This window comes from Uloborus diversus, chromosome 4, assembly GCF_026930045.1.
Source record: "Uloborus diversus isolate 005 chromosome 4, Udiv.v.3.1, whole genome shotgun sequence".
Lineage (NCBI taxonomy): Eukaryota > Metazoa > Arthropoda > Arachnida > Araneae > Uloboridae > Uloborus > Uloborus diversus.
In genome coordinates, this window is record NC_072734.1 from 169873946 (window position 1) to 169897998 (window position 24053).

Below are 24053 nucleotides of genomic sequence, written 5' to 3' on the forward strand. Positions count from 1 at the left end.
ACGGATTGTTAAATATATGCTGCTGCTTCAAATGCCTTCAATTATATTCGAGAGAAAATTGATGCCTCTACATTTATGGAGCATGTATCATGGTCATTTGGTCATAGGTAAAAAAATAACAGCATTTTGATACTCATAAAGGAATTGTCAAAAACGGGGAGAAATGCAAGCATCAACTTTTATATAAATTAAAGTATATCGAAGAAATCTGCAAAATAGGTTTATTTTATTTACATTTATTTCAACAACACATGATTATTTTTGGATTATTTAAAAAAATGACAATGTACTAAAATGAATTGTGGCTCATAATCTTGGGGATAAATAAAATGCACTATCTAACAGAGATAAAAAATAGCATTTTTAAATTGATTATCCTAAAATTTTACAAACTTTCAAAATAAATCAGATTGAGGACTCGAATTTCAAGACAAAATCAGGACATTTTTGGAATCAGGACAAGCTTCTAAAAATCAGGACAATTCTGATAAAATCAACATATCTGTGCCGCCTAATTACACTTCAAAAACCATTGACAACAAAAAAATTATTGTGGTTGATTCCATGATAAGCATTATGTTGAAGAATTGACAATTCAGGAATAATTTCTGATCTGTGAAATTTATCCTCTCATTCACCGTTTTGAATTCACCGTTGTTTCCTAAATTTTTTCTTTGCGTTTGTACAAACAACGGTGGTTCCATGAAAGAAAGTAAATCGCATCAAAATTTGTAAAAGGTTTACCTAGTTTCTAGTTACCTAGTCCCCTCCCTGCCCCCCCCCCCAAAAAATCAATTAAGGAGAAAATTCCTTCGCAACTAAGATCTTCCCTTTTCTTCTTCTTCTTCTTTTTTTTTTTGGATTTGCATTTCTTTTAACGGTACTAAATTTACGTAAATTAGGAAAAATGAAAGTTAGTATTTAATAATTACAAATTTTTTTAACAGTAACTTGATATTGCTGCCGTATTGATTAGTTAACTGAAAATTCTACTCAATGTTCAAAATGAAGTAAATAATTTTTAAATACGTACAAAGAAGAAGAAGAAGAATAAAAGGCACATTTTCCCGTTTTAAAAATGCTCCCCCCCCCCCCCGGCTCCATGAAATGACAGCTCCGATGAAATCTTACAACATGAGGGATCATTTTTTTGCTTTGTTCCAGAGTCGCACCAAGAAAATAGCAACAGCACACAACAATAAGAATTAGGATTCTTAATATGTTACGATGAATGAAAATGTACTGTCTATGCTTATACTGTCTAATATACAGTCGGACCTCTATATATCGAAGTAGCAAATTGCCGGAAAATAATTCGATGTATAGAAATTTCGATATATGGAAACAATCTTATTTTATCATAAAAATGTCCTAAAACATTAAAATTAAAACTAATTTCCGTTTATGAAACCCCGTTTCTAATTTATACCAGCATCGGATGAAATGAAAATAAATAATTAAAAAATTAACATAAATTATTTTTGTGCTTTCATACATCTTCATTCTTCGGCAATTCAACTTGATCCGCAACATTAGGGGGATTTTCGTTTTGACATGCAATCGAGATGAAAGTAAAAAATCAATCTACTTAACTTGAATGATTTTTACTGAAGCTAAAAAGACTAGGAATGACAATCAACAGACAAAAGGGATAACTTGAAACTGATTTTACAGTGTTGCTGGTTACAACTAAGATTTGACATAAACTTGAGGGAATTTAAGAACTCCAGAACGGAACAACGACCTATCTACACACCCCTCAACCCCAGATTCCTTATGAGTTTCATAGCATCCTTTAGTGAACGTAATTTTCTCCCGTAATCTTCAGTTTTCATGAGACAAGTCAAAAGTAAAAAAAAAATCTACGAATGTCTCGAAAAAAATTTCGATATGTAGAGATTTTTTCGATATATACAGGGTCCATTATGAAGGTAATGAGCATAATGTTATTGTGACGCGACGATAGATGTCAGCACGGTAAAACCGGCTGGGAAATGTGGTGCGGGATATGCCCTTTCAATGCATCCAGTCGTCAATTGCTTTCGAGCAGTGTGAGCGGAGATAAGTGCCTCCGCTTGAAGTATGTTTTCAACTTTTGTAACATAACGCAATGGAGCGTTCGCTTGAACAATGATACGCCATAAAGTTTTGCGTGAGGTTTGGAAAAAATGCGACCGAAACATTCCAGATGCTGCAAGAAGCCTTCAAGGACGATTGCATTTCAAGATCACAATCTGGGAAGTGGCACAAGGCATTCAAAGAGAGCCAGGAGGAGGTCACCGACGAACCCCGTTATGGATGTCCCCCCCCCCGGTGATCCCTCACCACCTTACAGTCCCTACTTAGCTTCATGTGACTTCTTTTTGTTTCCGCGACTCAAGAGAGAGAGAGAGAAGAAAGGAAAACATTGGGGAACCTTGGGAAACATCCAACACCATGTTACAACGTTCCTGAGAGGCATTCCCTTGGAAGAGTTTCAGGGTGCCTTTCAGGCGTAGCAAACACGTCTCCGCGAGTGTATTGATGCAGGAGGAATGTATTTTGAAGAATATTGAACATTTGTACAAATTACGATCAATAAATATATTTTGCCAGTAAATGCTCATTACTTTCATAATGGACCCTGTAGAAACAATTTTTCTATGTAGTGAACATAGAAATTTGCTGGGATTTCGATACATAGAAAATTTCGATATGTGGAAGTTCGATAAATGGAGATTCGACTGTAGTTTGTAACAAACAAAGAAACATCGTGCATATCCTTATGGTCACCGTTTTTCTGATGACTTGGTCTCCACAACTATTCCTTCTTCACTTTGCGGACCATTGTGCATCTCTTCGTAGTTGACATTCGGGAGTCGCCCAAGCCATCTGGTAAACAACAAAATGCATTATTTATTTATTTTTGTTGATTAAAAAGCATTCATCAAATTCATTCAAATTTTATTTTCAGTGAACTTTTCATCTAATACTTCTAAAGACAAATCTGCAACTAAAGTATTAGCTTGTCTCAATTTTGAATGACAATGTTGAGAATCCTCACTAAAGAATTGTTTTCTTTAATATTATTAGCTTCTCAATTGTATTTTATTTTCTCCTTGAATATCGATGTTTAGAATCCACACTTGGGTATTTTTAACTAAAGCATTTGTAGCTTCTTAAATCTATTTTATTTTCTCGTAAAAAGAAGGTTTAGAATCCTCACTAAAGTGTTATTATACAACTAAGGCATTATTAGCTTCTCAATTCTATTTTGTTTTCTCCTCAAATTACGTTTAGAATCCACACTTAGGTATTTTTAACTAGAGCATTTTTAGCTTCTCAATTCTATTTTATTTTCTCCTCAAATTACGTTTAGAATCCTCACTAAAGTATTATTTACTAAAGCATTATTAACTTCTCAATTATATTTTATTTTCTGCTCTACTAATTGAGGATGTTCAGAATCGTCTCACAGTTAATTGAACCGTTTATTTCAAAAATCAGTTAAGCGACTAAAAAAATTTCGAAAAAGCATTTTTACCATCGTATTGAAAATTTTCTATGAGGATTAAAGTTTTAAACTAAAAGGGATACGTATTTAGCTATATTTCTTCCAATAAACAATGTTGTAATCATTATTGAATAATTAATATGGTAATATAGGTGTTTTCCTAAAATTAACATTTTTTTCGCTTGACTGGTTTTTGAAATAAACGATTCAATTCATCTATCTTATGGAATATTCGGTTTCAGTGCAAACAAATACATGTCTTTATATAAGAAGTTTTTACATTTTCATTTTCATTCTTTAGTTACAACAGTTCTTGTACCTTCTGAATGTAAAAGTTTTAATTGAAAAAAAAAAAAAAAAAAATCCAAATAGAAGTTAGTTCATTCCAGGTTTGGAGCAAGGTCTACTTGTTAATGTGCGACCATTTTGATTACTTACAATCCAATGAAATTCTAAACGTATGATTCATTGTGCAATTTGAATTACAAATAAATCTAAAAGGGTTTACAATAATAAGGCCCTTCCCAAAATTTTAGCGACCCAATGAAATTCTATGCTACAGGTTGCGCAATTTGAATTATAAGTAAACTAAAAAGTTTTGCAATAAGAAGGGACATTAAACAGCGTTTTTTACATTACATGTTTCCAAAAGGATTTTTGAGTTTTGTGCTCGCAATAACATGTTCAATAGGTGAGTCAAACGTCAACTGTCTGTGTTTTTCAACAATCTTGAAAACGCAGCAATATCAACTAACAAATCTATACTAATAATATAAAGCTGTAGAGTTCGTTTGTTTGAACGCGCTAATCTCATTAGCTACTGGTTCGAATTGAAAAATTCTCTTTGTGTTGCAAAGTCAACAAAATGCTTGCGTTTATCAATAGATCTATTTCAAACAAATCTAAGAAGGTTCTTCTGCCTTTATATAAGAGTTGAGTAAGACCTCATTTGGAGTACGCTGTTCAGTTTTGGTCGCCTTATCTGAAGAAAGATATTTCTGTATTGGAAAGGGTTCAAAGAAGGGTAACTAAATTAGTAAGGGGACTCTCAGATTAGATTATGATACCAGACTTAATAGGCTTAACATGTGTAGCCTGGAGCAAAGGAGAGTCAGAGGGGACATGATTCAGTTATTTAAAGTTATCAAAATGAACGATGTAAATGGATTAAATTTTTGCGGGGAAAGCAGGACAAGGGGTCATTGTTGTAAGCTATTTAAATCTCAGGCTTACTTGGAAATTAGGAAAAACTATTACTTTAGCATAGTCGTGGGCACTTGGAATAGCTTATCGGAAGAGGCGGTAATGAGCAAGGGGGTGGATAGCTTTAAGAGGGTCATTGCTCTTCATTGGAGACTAATTAATTGACTAGGACTCAGAACCTGTTGCTGGTCGTCACATTTGTATTTGTATTTGAATAGTCCATTCATTGAGGAAGGCTATAGGCTGTATAACACCACGCTATGACTAATAGGAGTGGAGTAGCAATAAAAAATGTTATGAAAACGAGAAAATTAATTTTTTTTTATATAAAATGCTTGGAACGCGGAATAAGCGTAGCCAGGTGGCTCGACCTGAAAGTGCGGGCTTCGCGATCCAGTGGGCGTAGATTCGAGTCAGCCGTGAGGCAAATCTCGAGGGAACTTTTCAGAGAAAATCCTAAACGATGCTGAAAATGATTTGGAAAAAAAAAAAAAAAATATGTATACGTATCACTGTCTTATTTTTCTTATTAATTAACTAATAATATAAAGCTGAAGAATTTGTTTGTTTGAACGCGTTAACCTCAGGATCTACTGGTTCTAATTGAAAACTTCTTTTTGTGTTGAATAGTCCATTTAGTGAGGAAGGCTATAAACTATTTTTTAAATCAGATTGACCGAAATATTTGTAATTGCAAATTAAATGTTTAATTAATTGTTTAGTTTTGTGAATTCCTAACAGATGACGGGATAAGTTTAGTTTTATGGATTCCTAACAGATGGCGGGGTAAGTTAACTCTTCGAGAGGGTGCTGGCCGACAGTGTCGATAGCTGCGAGGAACCATGCCCATGCTACGCTGTTGTGATCAGTGAACAGATTTTTGAATGCGTTTTTTTTCGATGTTCAGGTACATAATTTGATTATGTAGGATTTTTCTATTTGGTTTTGTTTTCCTTATTTCTTCAACGCTTCTTATAGTTGTTTTGCTTCTTATAGTTGAAGATAGATACTTATCTAAATAAATAATTTGATTTGTCCTATTATTCAATTGTGATTGTTCTTTATAACGTTTTTATTATAGCATTGTTTATTTGGCGAAGCACTTTAAATTGCAGGGGGAAAAACCGCTTCACTCGCTAAAGAACAGGGTTACGGTAACGTGGTTTCTTGGCGCGTTGAGCAATGAACTATGTTGTTGAAGGATTATTTTGAGTTTTAAAGCTACTGTTAATATTTTTATGTGTTTTGCCGAATAGTTATCGCTAAACTCCAAAGATACTTTAATTTAATAGGTCTTTTGGAAAGGTGTGTACGCATTTTAGTTAAAGAAAAATGATCATTTCACATCAGAAGGAGGGCAAGGGGCGTGGATTTTTTCTGCTCAACGTACTTCCTTTAACTTCTTAGCACGGGCATCGCCGTGCGGGTACTGATAGTAAAGAATTAACAAAATATTAAATAACAAATCTACTTCATTACTGTTCGGTTTAAACAATAACTGAAGAATTTATTTTCTTAATAGAGAGGTTTCCTTCAGTCAAAAGTACTACATTTATTCATTGAAATGGATAGAATGAGCAAAAAAAAAAAAAAAAAAATTACATGGACTCAGAAAATACTTTCATTTTCCCAACAGTTTTTTTAAAATTAATTTTTTAAAATGTCCTATTTTTCAAACAAGGCGTGGTCTTCATGACGTCACAAATGATGCAATTTGGCGCATCTTTCTACTACGTTCCCACGTTATGATAATCAAGCAGCGAATTAAAATTGCGCTCTACGCTTGCTATCAACCATATCGTTGCCAATACACGTGAGTAAAGATGCGAATTAAATATTTTGCACTGTGAATGGCAACATTGAGTGGCATTTCATCATTTGTGATGTCACACGACAGAAGTGTAAACAATAGAAGCGCACCGATTTAAGTAATTTTTGAAAAATATTAAACTTAAAAAAATTATTTAAAAAATGGTCAGATCCTATGTTTTTAAGCATGCTCTTTCAGAAAAAAATACTTTTAAAATTTTGGAAACGACCCCATTATGCGTTTTTTTTTTCATTTTCGTTTTAATTTGAATAAGTTGTTTAATACTTACATAAATATGGCAATAGGAATCAACATTAAGCCTCCAAGAACAAGATACACTAAACCAGGAGAAACGTCTAGAGTTGCATTAAATATTTGCGAAACGAAAGCAACTGCAGCTATCGGCAGTACGGTTTCTGCGCTTGAAAGGAAAGCGAAGACTTTACCTGAAATCAGAAAGAGATTAAGTAATGAGAAACAGAACTGGACATTTTGTTATTTTCCAGCTTTCAGGTTTTTTTTTTAATATTTAATTTTTAGTAACAATAAGAAACTGTTAAATTAGATAAAAACACGACAACGATAAATAGATTAGATAAGATAGATAGATTAGATAAAAATAGACAACGATCACTTAAATTTCGTTTGAAAGAACATGAAAACCACGTTAAAAAACAGGAACTGAACAAATCGTCAGTTGCTAAACATTGTTGGGACACAGGGCACAATTTTCTCTTTTCGGAAGTCAAGATCATTTGCAGATCTACAACAGTAGGTGAATTAGATTTTCTGGAATCCTTTTACATTCATAAGAACTTAAATAACCTTTGCAATGAATCTTTTGCTGTTCCGCATTTTTCTCCAATCTTATTCAATCTTACACGTTAGAATACGTCATATTTTGCCTCAGCACTCGCTGATAGCTGATTGGTCAAATGTTTTTCCGGTTACGCATTTAAACTCTCCCTTGACCTTGATTCATCCATTTGTTCATTTCGCACTGAGGAAGGAGGCTATTGCCTCCGAAACATGTCTGCGTTTTTAAAAACTTTTTATTCTTTTTGTGATTTTAAACGTTGTTCCATTTTTATCTAATTTACCTTGCACAAAGCTATCGCTTTTCAATCTTTCAAGAAACTGTTAGTTTAAATAATTTTTCATACACTAGGTTGACAAATTCAAATTATGCGTTTTGACGGAATGACTGCGGTGGAGTGGCTTTTAAAGTCCATTCATTACTATAAAAAAGACCATATTTTTAATCAAGTTAAAAATTGGTGCCTTTAACTTTTACGACACTACTGTTGTTGTTTACGTGTCCATGGTTAATAACCATGGAAGGATTGAGGGCCATTGCCTCGAGATCTTGGACTTTTTTATTTATTCACACATAGACAACATGAGAAAGATTTGTCAAGAAAATAAATACACTACTCAGAGAATCCGAGGTTATCGAACCCACGTTTACCGGCATTTGAAGCGAAGTTTCTACCACAAAGCCACGAAGGCCCCCAACGCATAATGAATGAATCATAATGTGTGATATAGTTTACAGAATCATTCTAATAAATTAATGAAAAAAAAAATCTTTCGTAAAAATTGTCATTTTCGTGGAATTGTCCTTCACTGAAATTAGAGGCACAGTGAAAATTCGTTTTTACACACATAAAATACGCTTTATCATAAAATCTGTGATTCGTTTTGGTAGGAATATATGTGTAGTTTCAGCTGACTCAACTGGAGTGAGTATTTTGATGACAAGATTTTTTTCTTCGGTAATAATTTGCCTTCGTTGTAACTGTAACAGATGTTTCAATAAAATACTTTTTCATCAGGAGCGACACGGATTTTCATTCCGTTTTTTAAGTACTTAGTATTTCAACAAAATTATTTATTCTTTGGGTTGGGAGATTTTCACTTGATTCTGATTCAACAATCAGGATTGCTCATAGTGGTCTCATTGCCCAATGTCTTACGTTTGTCTACTCTCCTTGCAAACGGTAGATAGCGAGTAAAGTGATCATCATCATGTTTTTGCATGTGCAAATACAGTGTTTATTCTTATTGATTACTTTTTGTTCTGCTTATAAATGTTTCGAGACGATAAATCTAAGTTTAGTGATATTTCTATTTCTTTGCTTCTTTTATTGGCAGTATCTTTCGGATTGGAGAGTTAAAATCATAGTTATCATACTTTTTTATGATAATAACTTAGTTAAACGCTTTTCTACGACGATTTTAAATGATTCTAAACATATTTAAATTAGATGCTATTTGCTTTGAAAGAGAGAATTTTCTCTCTTTCAAAGAAAGAGAGAGAGAAGAAGAGTATCTTTATATCAAGATTTTTTTTTTTTTAATTACTTTGTGGACTATGTTTGGAGCAAAGACAAAATTATGTGTGCACATTTTAACTAGCAAAACAAAATCTTTTTTTATTTTATTTCGGAGTGGAAAGGGAAATTTTCACTTGCTCTAAGAGTTTTTTTTATTTAATTTTTTATAGCACGAGTAGAGCCGTGCTGGTACTCCTAGTAGCAAATAAAATACTTGACGTCGATTTTCAATAATATATGACTTTTAAAAAGATTTTCAATTTTCCGTCTTGATTCTACAGTAGCGACTCGGTCGGGGTTTTTAAAAATTTTAATTTTATCGCTGCTTGTTTAAAACCTTTTCTGCGATTTCTCTTAGTTCAGTCAAATGCCAACAAAATACATTTATTGATACATTTATGTTCACACTTTCATTTCACTTACAATTTACTTTAGAAAACAAAGCGTCTAATTGGGAACCCAACCTTTTTCTTAAGAATTAAACAAATGTTTTGCTTTAAGAATATCCATTAATTAAATACATTGTGAGTTTAAAAAGACAAAACAAATCTGCTTACCTAAATCATCTTTTGACACCACTTTGGAAATTCTGCTGCGTCCCGCTAAAGTACCTAATCCAACTAAGAGTCCAAGTAAGTTTCCTAAAAAGGAAAAAATTATAAAACTTTATTTTTTGAAGTTTTTACAATCAAAAATTATTTCGCAATTTACAACATTTCATATTGCTTTTCAGTTTTATCTTTAAGGAGAGAAAAGAAAAAAAAAAATCGCACAGGAGTGCGTGTTTTTTTCTTCTCAGTAACAATAACCACAACAAAAATGTGTTGTTAACATGCTAAAGACTGTTATGAAGAATATTGGGCCTAAAAATGAATTGCTTCCTTTGTTTTTCCCAATCCCTCAAGGTGACATATTTGAGTGAGGTAGTATCTTTTAATCACGAGTTAGACTAACCCATCGTTTCCCAACCGGTGGTTCGTGAACCCCTAAGGGTTCGTGAGATGTACAAAGGGAATTCGTGAAAATAATATCGTAATGGCGGAAGTTCAACATTTGTTTAAGATGAAGTCTCAAGTTCAAGCGTTTTTAGTTCATCATTTATCTCTTGCACATTCGATACTTTTTGGATAACGCTTGGGGATTCGATATTTTTGGATAAATTTTATTACCCCTTCTGGACAAATTTTCCATGGGAAAAAATGAATTTTAGTACATAGAGATAAATGCAGAAGGAAATTAAATGCCGAACCTAATGTAAGACTGAAACGGCCAGACAAGACATTTGGGATAAACTTTGAAATTCTTCGCTCCCTAACCATCCCATTAAGAATTTTTTCAAAGTGGGCTGAAACTCAAAGAATCATCACTGAGTTCATTCCGTTGAATTTGTTTTGTAATATTTTTTTAGCTATCATTTAACTTGTAGCGATGTTTGTACTTCTATATTTTGTAATTATTATTTTTGTTTCTCAAACTAAAAAAAATCTTCCTAAATTAAACTGCGAGTGTTTGTGTGTGGGGGGGGAGGGGGGGAGTGCTTGTCACTTATTGTTTAGTGCGCAAGGAGATCGCCAAACTCGTACAGTATCGTTATGTATGCCAACTTTTGCAGATGTATGTAAGACTAAATTTAGCAGAGTTTCATTCAAATGAGCGGAACAAGCGGATCAATTTTTTACTTTTACCCCTCATTTAGATAGACTCGTTTTAACTGGACGTTTGCCAATTCTATACAATCCATGGTTCGTCTGTACTTTTAGTCACTGAAATTGATAGAATAAGCAAAAAAAAAAAAAAAAACATGGAGTCAGAAAAAAGCTTTCAGTTTCCCTACAATAGTTTTTTACTTAATTTTTTTAATAGTTCGATTTTTGAAATGAGGCGTGATCTTTATGACGTCACAAGTGATGTACTTGGGCACGTAACTCCATTGGCACTTTGAATATTTACGTATTTTGAAAAAAAAAAAAAAAAAAAAAAACAGGTTGCCGTAAAAAGAGTAATATTAATAGCTATCATAATGATAATTTTGAATGAGGGCTTTTCTGAAGCAAACATGAAATTCATTGCTATAATTGCGCTATAATATTTTTATATTTATATAATGCCAAAATATTGCGCTCTGCTCTAATGGCATCAGTGAATGGCCCGTGTGATGTCATGCGCAGAAGCGTAAAAATAAAATTGAATCTGAGCACCGATTGAAATATATTTTTTTAAATAGTAAACTTTTGTCAAATTACGTAAAAAATGGTTAATTCCTATGTTTTTAAGCATGCTCTTTCAGAAAAAAAAAAAAAATTAAATTATCGGAAACAACCCAATTCCTTAAAATTGTTCAAAAAACATTACTTTCTTCTGTTAGAAATTAGTGATGTTCCGGATATCCGTATCCGTATCCGCGGATATCCGGGGGGAAAATAAAGATCCGTATCCGTATCTGTATCCGTTACTTTTTTGGCGGATCTTAAACGGATCTTTTCTATTCTAAAAATTCTTTAATATTTGAATAAAGGACTCTAATTCCGTTTAAATTAGGTTTTATTCCCTAATTAAATTATAAGGGATCATTTCCGAAGCCAATTTCTACCCCCCGTCGCAAAAAGGAAGGGGTAATAAGTTTTAAAAGTGTGTATCTGTGTGTCTATTTGTGGCATCGTAGCTCCTAAACAGATGAACTAATTTTGATAGTTGCTTTTTTCGTTCAAAAGGTGACTTGCTCGAAAGTGTTTTTAGCTTGGCCTCGTTTTTGTAGAACTTTAATTACTGGAGTTATTAATTAAAAACCGATTTAACGTTTTTAAAAAAATTATGGTAGTAAAAGCTATCGGTACGTAAAAATAATGGCCCTGATTGAAAGAACGAAGTTTTCTGCGTTTCATATTTATTTGGAACTTTCAAGTTATATACAGTAGGAGCTATCTTGATAAGTAAATTTTAAATGCTTTTCTAAGCCTTTATACGCGTGATTGGTAGCGATTTCATAGTCGGGAAGATAAGGAGAAAAAAACTCAATGATTTAAAATTTCTATCTGCTGTCAGTTCATATTTGTCAGCAATGCGTGTTCTGACCCGCGAAATTCAGCTCAACCTGAGGTCGGCCCTCTGGGATATGTTTTTTTTTTTTAAATTTTTAACTTAATATTGGTTTTTGTTATTGTTGTTATGTTATACTTCATTTTGGTTTTTCTTGGCATCCTTCAAAAAAGTGAGACTAAATTCTCTATTCGCTGTTTGTAAAGGTGTTCCCGGCTCTGCTATTTCATCGGTCGGGGTAAGTCGGGTGAAATGAGTCAGCGCTGCATTTATGCTGAAATAAAATGCGAAAAAAAAATTCTAGCCTGTCCAGAAGCAGCTTTACATTCTTGCTCCTGTATCCTACATCCACCAAACTGTCTAGAAATAAGCTTACTCCCCCTCAATTTTAACGGATATTTCTTCAAAGAGTAAATTATAGTCTTGATTATATTTTTTGAAGAAACAGTGCCATTACCCTAACGGGAATACCTTCCGTAGCAAATTCTGCACTTGGGTAGTTGGTTTGGGTAAAAACATTTTGAGATCCGTATCCGTATCCGTATCCGCGGATCTTGCCACTATTGATCCGTATCCGTATCCGCGGATCTACTTTTTTAACGATCCGGCACATCACTATTAGAAATGCATGTGACTTTGGAGTAAAACACTTCACGCAAATGCTTTATTATTAACAGGTCTAAATTTAAAGTGAATGCTTAGTTCACTTATATTTCTGGCAATCATAATTTAAAATAATCTGTGTGATCATAATTAAAAAAAGAAAAAAAAATTAATTTGGACATCTTGAATTCAAATTATGTTTTTCGCAATCACGAGTGTGTGTATGTAGGCGTGTGTGTTTGTGTGTGGGGGGTATGTGTGTGTAGGCATGTGTGTTTGTGTCTGTGTGCTGGCATACGTGTGTGGGTAGTTGTGTGTATGAATGTGTGTGTGGAGGGGGGTATGTGTATGTGTGTGCAGGCATGAATGTGTGGGTAGTTGTGTGTATGCGTGTGTGTGTGTATGTGTGCGCGCGTGTGTGTAGTTGTGTATGTATGCGCGTGTGTGTAGGACATGGATGCAACCTGGAGACGGCTTTCGCTATAGGAGCAGCATCGTGAGGAGCCGGTCGACGGTGATGGTGCGGAGGGTGGCGGTGGGAAAATAAAATGATAGGACGCCAAAAACAGTCAAATAAAAGCAATAAGCAATCGTGATTGCTCAAAAAAAAAAAGGTCGGAAAGCTGATCCGGATAAGCGAGGGCTGGATAATCGAGGTTCTACTATAACTTGTACAATCCTTAAAATAACGCATAAAATGAAGCAGATACTTATCTTTTAAAAAAACTGCAACAGATGAAATGTCTGAACCAATACGAAAACAGTAAAACTACTTTGAAATGAACACGTTTTAACTTATATTGCACTGGTGTCAAAAGAAGCAAAAATATGCATAAAGGGCCTGACCCCTAGTTTCTGACAAGGCTGACATGAGCTCTAGTCGGCCCTGAAAGGAACATCAACTGCGGTCAATTGTAATTAGCAATTTGATGAATGCTTAAAAACATAATGAAAGCAAAACCATAATGACAAATTAATGTAAAGAATTTAAAGCTGGACAATCCTCAACATGCTCATACATGGTTTTTGGCAGGGGTGTCCATCCCCCCCCCTAGCTCAATGGCGCAAATCCCCCCTTAAAAATCTCCCTCCCCTTTTATTATTTTATTTTCAACTCTCTTTTTTTTAAATATTTTTTTTTCAATATTTTTTATTTAAAATATATATATATATATATATATATATATATTTTATTTTTAAATATTATTTATTTATTTTTAATTATTGTTATTATTGATATTTTATTCGAAAAGTTCTGTGCTACGTCAATGACAAACACACACACACAAACTAAATAAAGGAAATTAAATACAAACAGAATAAACTGAAATAAAATAAAATAAAATACAAACAAAATTAACTGAAATAAAATAAAATAAATTTAAATTAAAAATGAATCAATAAATCAATTTAAACTAAAAATAAATCAATTTAAATAAATAAATAAAACAGTTAAAAAAAATCCCCCCCCCCCAAATTTAGATGGCCCAACTTGGGCCAAAATCCCCCCCCCCCCTGTGGGCACCCCTGGTTTTTGGGATGCCGAAGAAAGTGAAAACATTTGAAAGCCAGGAGTGGAAATGACGATGCTTTTCGACCCATGAGTACTCCTTGAAAACCAAAATACGAGAAGGGATAAGACAGCTCGATATAAATAATTAACCAGCTTCTTTGGTACTGCAAAAAAAAAAAAAAAAAACGCGCAGAAAGTATGCACAAATTTTGACAATTTTTGCACAGCTCGTTTTTCGGTCATAACGAACAAATATCGAGGTTCAAATTCGTTATAAGCGAGTTCGTCTGTATAACGTAAAAGATGCGAATTTTAACACTTACCTAAGTAATAAAATTCATGCGAAGCAGCGAGTCCGATAAGAATATTTTTCACAAACAGTGAAGCAGATCCCACGAGTCCTAGTGTTGGGTCGCCAAATTTGAAGTATTTGAACAGAGGCACGGAAATGAACATAGTTATTACTCCGAAGACTGCAAAGACAGATGAAACAGTTGAATATTTCGTGTTGTCCCAATCGTAGCGATGGTGGGCGTACAAGAAACCGATGCTACCAGTAGCTGCAATAAAAATAGTGTCTTTACTTAAGGGTCTGTGCACAGCAGGCTTGAATGAGAGAAAAATTGGTTTAAACTAGAAATCGTCAATGCTATGGCTCCCTCTTGGCGAACAAGTGTTGCCTTACGTAAAATAGTATGTTTCAATATAAAAACAGACGATTTTCAACATAGACCTCCCAAAACGTTAAGAAAAAATTTCACTCTGCAAAATTTGAAAAAAAAAAAAAAAATGAATTTTGACATCTTGAATTCAAATTATGTTTTTCGCAATCACGTGTGCGTGTGTGTGTATGTAGGCGTGTGTGTTTGTGTCTGTGTGCAGGCATGAGTGTGTGTGTATATGTGTGTTGGTATGTGTGTGTATGTATCTGTGTGCAGGCATGAGTGTGTGTGTGTGTAGGTGTGTGTAAATGTATGCGTGTGTGTGTTAGGATACGGACGCAACCTGGAGACGGTTTTCGCTAGAGGAGCAGCAGCGGGAGGAGCCGGTCGGCGGTGGTGCTGCAAAGGGAGTTGGAAGTAAAATAAAATCATAGGAATTCAAAACAGTCAAATGAGAACAATAAGCAATGTGATTGCTCAAAAAAAAAAAAAAATTATATTAATTTGAATTTTTGGCATCTTGAATTCAAATTATGTTTTTCGCAATCACGAGCGTGTGTATGCGCGTGTGTGTTTGTGTAGGCGCATGTGTATGTGTGTGAGTGCGTGTGTGTGTAAGTGTATGTATGCATGCATGTGTGTGAGTGAGTGTTGTGTACGCGCGCGTGTGCGTGTAGGCATTGGTGTGTGTGTGTATGTAGGCATGTGTGTTTGTGTCTGTGTGCAGGCATGAGTGTGTGTAGGAGTGTGTGAAGTCGTGTGTTTGTATGTGTGTGAGCGTGCGTGTGTGTAGGACATGGACGCCTCCGACCAGGAGAAGCCGATAGCTCAGGACCGGGGGAGAGCCGCGCCTGGAGGACGGCAGGCGGTGGTGCTGCAGAGGCCCTGATCCAAGTTGAAAAAGGAACCGGAACATCAAGGACGGTCAAGTGAGAACAATAAGCAATCGTGATTGCTCAAAAAAAAAAAAAAAAACACGTGTGTAATTGGTTGACATAAAGAGAAGATCCTGAAAATTACAACAAAATTAAAAATGTCAAGTATCTGATCATGCTTGATTAAAATAAATAAATAAATTATCATACATATGCATTATTTCTCAAAGCTGTGTTCTTGTGACGACGCACAGTGGTTCAAAACGACAGAAAAGCGGAAACAATTCAATAACTTTGAATATTCTTAAGAAAGGCTTTGGAAAATTGTTAAAATTGTTGCATGGTAATATTTATCTTCATGCTTGCTGATCGTATTCACTGCGGAACCCCGATTTTACGTCCCTCGAATCTACGTTTGCCCCACATTTTACGTTTTTTATCATCAGGTCCCAGTTTTTCCGTACACTAATGATATTAATTTAACCCGGATGGAAAGTTTGTTATTCATTAATTTCCCGCATTTTACGTTTTCCCTTGGCTGTTAAAAAAAAGAGAAAAAAATGTTTTAAAATTAAGAAAAGTGTTTCCCTCTGTGCATTTTTAAACATAATTCACTCTGTTGAAAGTCAATCCGTGAAAACAGAAACGCTTCTGCTCCATCCGTAGCTGACCTTATGGACTTATCGGCCGCCAATGAAGATGAACAAGAAGAAGAGGAAACACAACTCGTCTCTTCTTTCAATACTGCATTTAAGAGTTTAATAATAGTGTAAGACTTAAGTTAGTGTTCTTTATCATAAGGACGTGTTCTTTATCATAAAGACCAGAAAAAAACTTAGCAAAGTGTTCCAATCCTGGACAGGGCCGATCCTAGGGTGTCGGCCGCCCGTGTGCAAAGACCTACTGTACCGCCTCTCAAGAGTAATTTGCATATTTTGACTAATTTTTAACGTCTATATAAATCTTTCTTTAAATTTCTATCCCAAGTTCGGATTCTAAAAAAAGGGGGGGGGGACAAAAGAATGATCTTATAAAAAGGAAGAAATTTTTTATAGTAAGAAATTCCTTAGGTACAATTTATATCTTTGAAGAAAGTAATAGATACCAAAATTAACTAGTCGTAAAAACGCATTTTATAGTCTTTCTTAGGTGACATCAGAGAAGGGACGGAGGAAGGGGGAGCGTGGGGGGAGGTGTCAGGGGTTCAGGGGAGGAGGATTGCTCCAAGAAAATTATCGAAATTGGTGTATGAAAAATATTTTTAGTTAATCTTTAGTTGTGTTTGGTTGCAAGGACAAAAGAGTCAAGTATATTGAAGGTGCATGGAGAAATTTTCGAAATTGACGTCAAATATCGCAATTTTAGGAACTTTTTCGAGACTTTAGGTGAAAGTAATGTTGCAGGTCTTTCCTAAAATTCTTTCAAAATTGAAATCAATTTGAAGCTATTTTTTAAGACCGTAGCTTAGGAAGGATCGGCGTTCTTCCCGAAAAATCTCCGAAACTGAAATTTTAAACCCGCAATTTTGGGTTACCTTTGTTGACGTTGCGACGAACCAAAATATTTTTCGGAACTGAAATCCATTATAGACTATTTTTGGGAAGGAAGGATTTTGGAGCTCATAAGCGGATAATTCTGAAATTGCAATTTTATATCATCTTTGGTGACGTTAACAAAACTGGGAAGCTTCTACGGATCTTTCAGATATTTTTCAACATTAATATCTGAAAAATATAACTATAGACTTTTGTCCACCTCACCTCGACGATTGATGGATATGCCCTAGCGCCGTGAAAAGTTACATAAGCCTGGCAGTTCTCCTCCGGAATCCTTTAGAAATATGAGTCCCAAAATCGTATTTTAAGCATTGTTTGATAACGATGGAACTAAGAGCGGGTGGGGGTCCAGCGTGCCCTCACGAATTGTGTTTTTGAAACTGAAGTCAATTTCAGGCTAGTTTAGGCAGGAAGCTGTGGCTTCACGGAACCGTCTAAAAAGGAAATTTTCAGGTTTAGTGATTGCGTTGGAAAAAAAAGGGGGATCCGGGGTCTTTCCCCAAAAGTTCTTGAAACTGATGTTTGAAAATCGCAATTTTAGTTTGTTTTTCAATACGTTAAGTGAGAGGGGGTGGAATTAGGGGCTTCTCTAAAGACGCTTATTGAGACTGTCTTTGGTAGTAATGTTTGCGAATGGATTTCGGGGTCTTCCACTGCAAAAATTTCGAAAACTGCCAAAGCAATTTTATATGACGTTTGATGATAGGAAGGGCTGTCGTCTGAAAACACGTTTTGGATTTTGGAGCCAACATTTTTAGGCTATGTTTGATTAAGTTAAGGTGGAAGAGGTGAATCAGAGACTTAATTGGGTCCTAAAGATCAATGGTTCAACCAGCGAAATTTTCCGAAAGTAAATTACTAGAAACGCAATTTTAAGCCTTCTTTAGTTTCGTCAAGGAAGTCATGGTATCCTTTTGGATCTTCGTTTTGGAGCTACATTTGCTTCCCGGGGCAAGGGCCCTGTCCTCCTACCTGATCTGAAACCGGGCAGTTCATTCAAGATTTTAATCAGAAAAATTGTCGTAAAGGGGAAAAAGTACAACATTTTAGTTCGTCATTCATATATGTTACTCTCATGGGAGTCGCAATTTTCCACTTTCTCTCCACGATTGTTAAACACAGAGTTTGTTACATAGTTTGTTGTTTGAAATGCTTGCGAGAGTATGAAATCAGTATAGCTTTTTTTTAATAAATAAAGTATGTCTTCATTGTTTAGGTCTATAAAAGCTTGGGGGGTAAACATTAGTGGCCGCCCTCGGTGCTCCTTTTAGACGGCACAATTTCATGCGTCAGAAGGGGGCCTTTCCCCTCCCCTGTATCTTGCCTGATTACCGGTTCTGTCACAAACTTGGCAACCAAATGAAGCATGTGTGTTAAGAGTAGATATTAATGGACAATGAACCAACACAATGTTCCCTAACATTCTATTTTTCTTAAACTATGCTATGCTGTCGGGAAATCGACACATACTTTGACAATTGAACATTTAAAAATCAGTAATTTATTCTACTTATTATAAGTTATCTTGTGAGAAATTCTTGAAGAATTTCGCTTGATTATAAGAACTATATGATGCTGCCTGCGGCCGCCCCTTGCTTTGGCCGCCCTTGTGCGGCGCACACTCTGCACACCTGCTAGGATCGGCCCTGATCCTGGAAGATGCTGTATTTACTTTGAATTCAATGACTCATTATTACTGACTATTTTCAACCCAAACTCCCGAATTCGTTACTTAATGTGTTAGAATGATCTAAACTGGTGTGTACAATAATGTTCTTTTCGCAAAATTTCGTATTTTTACATTTTATAAGCGTCATCGTAGCAACCTTTATTACTATTTTTGTTTCGTTATCTGATTTTTGCTTTTTATACATTTCCCGTATTTTACGTTTAACCATATTTAATGTTTCTGGATTTGAATTGACGTTTTCCCATATTTTATGTAATTTATGTTTGATTCAGGCCTCTGAGAAACGTGAAATCGGGGTTTCTCTGTAGTTCAAATTCATTTCTATTTTTAGTGAAAAATATAAATTAAATCAGCCGTACGCCACACGCAAGGTTTATTTATTGCAATTGATACCCTCGAACAATATTTTCTGGCAATTTTGACAAACTGAGAACAGCTTTATACTAGAATGATTTCGAAAAGGAAATCAGAAATTTCAAACGCTTAATGATTTTCTAATTTCATTGTTTTATGAACAGAATGGTTATTTAACTTTTTATATATAATTCTGTATGAGTTTTAAAAATTTCTTTCTCATATGTATCTTTTTTAAAACCAAACGGATCCGAAAATTGTTATTTTCAGGTTACTACTGCATTGCATGTAGAATAATGCTCCGCCTTAAGCCCTAACAACGTAAATCTGTTTTTAAAAAATCCTCTATATTTATTGATGAATGTTTCAAAAGCCCCAACTTTCGAAAACTGTAAACAAACGTTTTTAGGCTCTCCTGCAAAGTAGTGAAAGTGTGACATACGTTAGTCTGGAGCATGTCAAATTTGATGACCAATTCCTATGATAAAAAAGCAATTTACCCCTGTCATACCGTTACGAGTTATTTTCTAACTTACTATATTGGTATTCGTAAATAGCGAAGATCAAACAAAAACATCTGCCACGACTGCAGTCGCAGGTGGTCGCAGCTAAAATGTTGTTTATTTGCAGGAAGGATTAAACTATTGATTCATGTAAATTTTAGCTCACCGGAAGCCGCCGATAAAAGTATATTCCACAATATTTTTCATTATATTTCTTAGAAAATGATGTTTTTGAGCAATCACGATTGCTTATTGTTCTCATTTGACCGTTTTTGGTGTCCGTGCCTTTTTCAACTTTGACCAGAAGCCTTTGCAGCACCACCGCCCACTGCCTCTGCTGGCGGCTGCTCCGGTTTTGAGCTATCCAATCTCCGGTCGGAGGCGTTCATGTCCTACACACACGCACGTTCACACACATACACACACACGACTTCACACACATACCCTCACACACGCCTACGTGCATACACACAGGTCTACGCACACACACAACTATGCACACATAACCGCCCAGGAGGAGAGGCAGGCTTGGGGGGGACAGGAGCCGTTTCTAGAAACAATAACTCCAATGAGTAGGGTCCTGTCTCAGTTCGTGATTGCGAAAAACATAATTTGGATTCAAAATTTCAGAATTCAAATTAATTTTCTTTTTTTATTTCAGGTAGTTTTCAAGTTTCATGAATTTTTAACTACGATGTAATATGCATCCTATAAGTGTGAAAAACCAATCAGAAATGACTTTTATTAAATTTTAGTTCTCCTTATTGAACGAATGAATTAAAACTGAAGTATAAGGCGTACGTCCGAAAAAAGTAAAAACATAATTGTTCAACAATCTCGGCCTATTTTTGTAAAAACGAATTTTTTTTTTCAAAAAACTCTTATGGAGTAAGTTACTACAGCTCAAGGGCTAAGTAATTACGGCATGAAATATTTTTTATCTTAAAACTTAAAAATGGCTATTTTTTCCGCCCTTGAACCACTGTGTGGCGTCATAACTTGCTTAATACTTTATTAAACTTCAGTAGCAAGGCATCATTTTAAAGATTTTGTTTAAAGCTTTCGGCAAAAAAATCAAGAGACAGGAAATTTCATTTTGGTTGTTTTATCGACAAAAGATTAATTCTGTTTTCTTTTTTAAATTGAGTATTGCTTCAATGCAGAGCATCGTGAAATGGCGACTCGGCTCAGTTGGTTAGCCCGACGTGATAATAATGCGAAGGTCGTGAGTTCGAATCCTCATGGCCATAAAAGTATCTTTCTGATGACATATTTTGTTTTTGAGAATTCTGATCCAAATTTCCATGAATATAAATCTAAATTCATTGCAGGATTCTGAGCTGTTTAAATCAGAAAGCAAGACATTAACTTTAACATGGTAAATTGCAGCATAACTTTTTAAATATATTTTACCAAAAAAGAGGCATTGATTTCCAATTTATTTTGTTGCTTCATTGCGCGTTGCTTTAGTGTATAGCATCCCTACATGGAGACCCATTAGCTAAGCTGGAAAGAGCGTCCTGCAAACAGCGTAAGGTCAAAATCCAGTCTATTAGAAAAAAAATATAGGTTTTGAATGATTAAATTTCTTCAGCTGAATTCTGATCGTATTTTCTTTTCTTTTTTTTTTTTTTCCTTTTTCTTTTCTTTTATTTATTTATTTATTTATTTATTTATTTTTTTTTTTGACTTCCCACATTATTAGGGACGGAATCTTTTTATGCAAACAAAAAAATATAGGTGGTAAAAAAAAGCTTAAATCTAGCTTTAAGAACCGTTAAAAATCATCCCAAGCGAGAAATGAACTATAAAGCCATTAGTTGAAGTATAATGTTAGTTTAATTGGAAATTTAAGTAAAAAAAAATAGCATTACGCAATTCAACTTACCAGCCAAACTTAGAACGTTCAAACTCATAGCTAAGAGTAGAAATAAGATCTGCTCCCGACCTTTATTCGGACGACGCATCGTAGCTGCTTTAAATCCCTCAGCTACTGCTTTTAATGACCAAAATTTTCGAAATTTAACTCTCCAACTCTCTTTGTTGTCCAATCCCTTTGTCTCCGTCAAAATGAACAGGACCCAGGCTAGAGCAAGTATGTGGCCACCTGTAGATATTAGAAAAACGGCCACATAGCTTGTGTACTTGTACAGCATTCCACCGACAAGCGAACCAAGAGGCATCGCAAGCCCAAATGAGACTTCCATTAGCGCAAATTTCATGGTTCTTTTCTTGAATGTAGTTATATCCGAGGCGTAACTGTAAAGTACTGTCAAAACAGCAATCATGCCACCAGATAAACCAGCAAATATGGGGGGAATGAAAAAGAACTCTGCTCTGCTGTGCATAGCAGCAGCACATATAGCCGATCCTAAACCATCGGCAATAATTCCCAAAAGACCTGCTATGATTGGAACTTTTCTTCCATACTTATCGCTCCATGGTCCAATGAAAGAACTGAGTATGGCTGAAGGTATCAGTTGGATTAGGCCATGTCCTAAAGAATAATTGTTCGTCAGCTTTTCGACTTTATTTTTGAGGGTTTGGTTGTTGGCAAGATCAGAACATATTTCCGGGGACAAACCCATATGGACTAAGCAAACCTTGTCCATGATCATGGTTGTGCTAGATATTTGGCGCATTGTTGATGAAAACATATACAGAAACATGACCACTTCCAGTTTGAGTTCTTTGATTTCATTGAACAGAAATACTGCCCACGTTGTTACTATCGTATAAACATCCTGTCTCTTTGGGGAAGCTTCTTCGGGAACTTTTTCGATAATTTCAGGAGGGTATTCCTGAACCATACTTTCCGCTCTGTGAAGCTCTACCGTTTCCATATCCATGTCGTCGACTGTTGAGGGTGCAGGTAGTTTTGATTCCTTGGAATTCATTATGTAATTTAAATTCTGTGAATTATATTTGATTTTAGATGCTCAGAAGGCCATTTTAACGTTCAAACATTGAACAAATCTTCAACCTGTATTATTTTCCCCACATTTTCTTTAATGTGAAAAAGATGTATGACCTGTAAAAAGAAAGAAAAATGAATATTTGCTTAAAAATTAAACTGCTAGTGTCAAAGTTAGAATTTTATGCATCAATCCTCAATGACTCGTATTGAAGCTACATTTTGAATTGCATTGCGTTGGTAGTTTTTTTAATTTCATATACTAGTAGAGCAAATCAGTGAAAATAAAAATAGCATTACAAAATTGTGGAAGAAAGCGAACAATAAATTATAAAAATAGCCCAAAATTGAGCTTTAAAAAAAGAAATCCTCAACGTCTTAATATTCCCAAAAAAAGTGTAAAATTGGCTTTAGTTATAAAGAAGTTTTGGGAAGGAGCCTCCCAATTACACTTTCACCTAACGTTACAAAAATTTGCCTAGAATTGCAACTTTTGATATGCATTTTGAAGATTCCTCTGGGAGAGGGCACTCACCTCCTTCTCCCCTCTTTTTCTCCTAACTAAAAAGCTAAATAATAAAATGGTGTACTTCTGAAAAATACGAATTCTTTAAATACCTGCAGTTAAAACCCTTGAAGTTTTACATATAATGTTAAATTTTTTTTATGAGAACAATTAGAGCTGATTTTCAGATGAATTATATAGGTTCCCTAATTTAAAATAAAATCTTAAACCATTAAAAATTTTCATTAATAATTTTTTTAACATCACACAACCTTTATGTCTTGGAAGTCTAATTTTGTTCCGTAAAAATACTTCAAAATCATGGGAAAAGGTAAAGAGAGCAATTATAAGTATGGGAATGTGGGGCAAAGGGAAATGGTTAAGATAACTTATTTTTTTCAAAATGAACCAGGGGCAAATTTGTACCGAAAATTACGGTACATAAAGAAAGAACAATATATTTCGTAGTAAAACTTCCATTGAAACATTATTTTATATTTTTGGCAGTAAATTTGTACCTCCAAAAAAAGTTGGAAATTTTTCACTTCTTTTTTTCGTGGGGCAAAGTGAAATATAAAATATTTTTCCAATGAAATATTTTCTATTCGATTATTTAAGGTATTTTTGATCAAATAACTGAGTAAATAAGTGAATGAATGAATGTAAAAGGAAATAAAACAATAAACGAATAAATAAGTAAATAAATAAGTTAATGAATGAGAAAAAATAAACCAGTTAAAAAAATAGAGAGCGAATAAGAAAATAAACGGATAAATGAATAAACAAGCGAATTATTAAATGAAAGCACGAAATGAAGTAATTAATAAATTATAACGTAAGTGATTTGATAAAAAAAGAAATGGCTATTTAAATGAAATGAACTATATCACTTTGTCCCGCATGCACTTTACTAACTGTACAAAGCATTTAAAATACAAATAAACTTAATATGCAACAAATAAATAGTACACTGAATATTAGTAGATGTCAATTAATATTT

At 34.5% G+C, this 24053-nt stretch overlaps 1 protein-coding gene across 1 annotated transcript; it reads right to left on the bottom strand.

Annotated features, from left to right (window-relative positions):
* Positions 1–224: 224 nt before the first annotated feature.
* On the bottom strand, positions 225–22531 carry LOC129220986 (proton-coupled folate transporter-like). Its single transcript, XM_054855422.1, has 6 exons — positions 21523–22531; positions 14318–14554; positions 9400–9483; positions 6796–6952; positions 2816–2871; positions 225–871 (listed from the first exon to the last, which is right to left on the bottom strand). Exons 1-6 carry the CDS (start codon positions 22529–22531, stop codon positions 819–821), a joined length of 1596 nt encoding a protein of 531 aa, XP_054711397.1. The 3' UTR covers positions 225–818.
* Between the last annotated feature and the right edge of the window lie 1522 nt (positions 22532–24053).

What these genes read in the sequence shown, in the direction of transcription:
- LOC129220986 (XM_054855422.1), bottom strand. Translation starts at nt 22,531, where the DNA reads ATGAATTCCAAGGAATCAAAACTACCTGCACCCTCAACAGTCGACGAC. An exon ending in GAACGTTCTAAGTTTGGCTG is followed by an intron (nt 14,555 to 21,522) that starts GTAAGTTGAATT and finishes TTTTTATTGCAG; the next exon opens with CTACTGGTAGCATCGGTTTC. An exon ending in ATTCCTATTGCCATATTTAT is followed by an intron (nt 2,872 to 6,795) that starts GTAAGTATTAAA and finishes GTTGTTTACCAG; the next exon opens with ATGGCTTGGGCGACTCCCGA.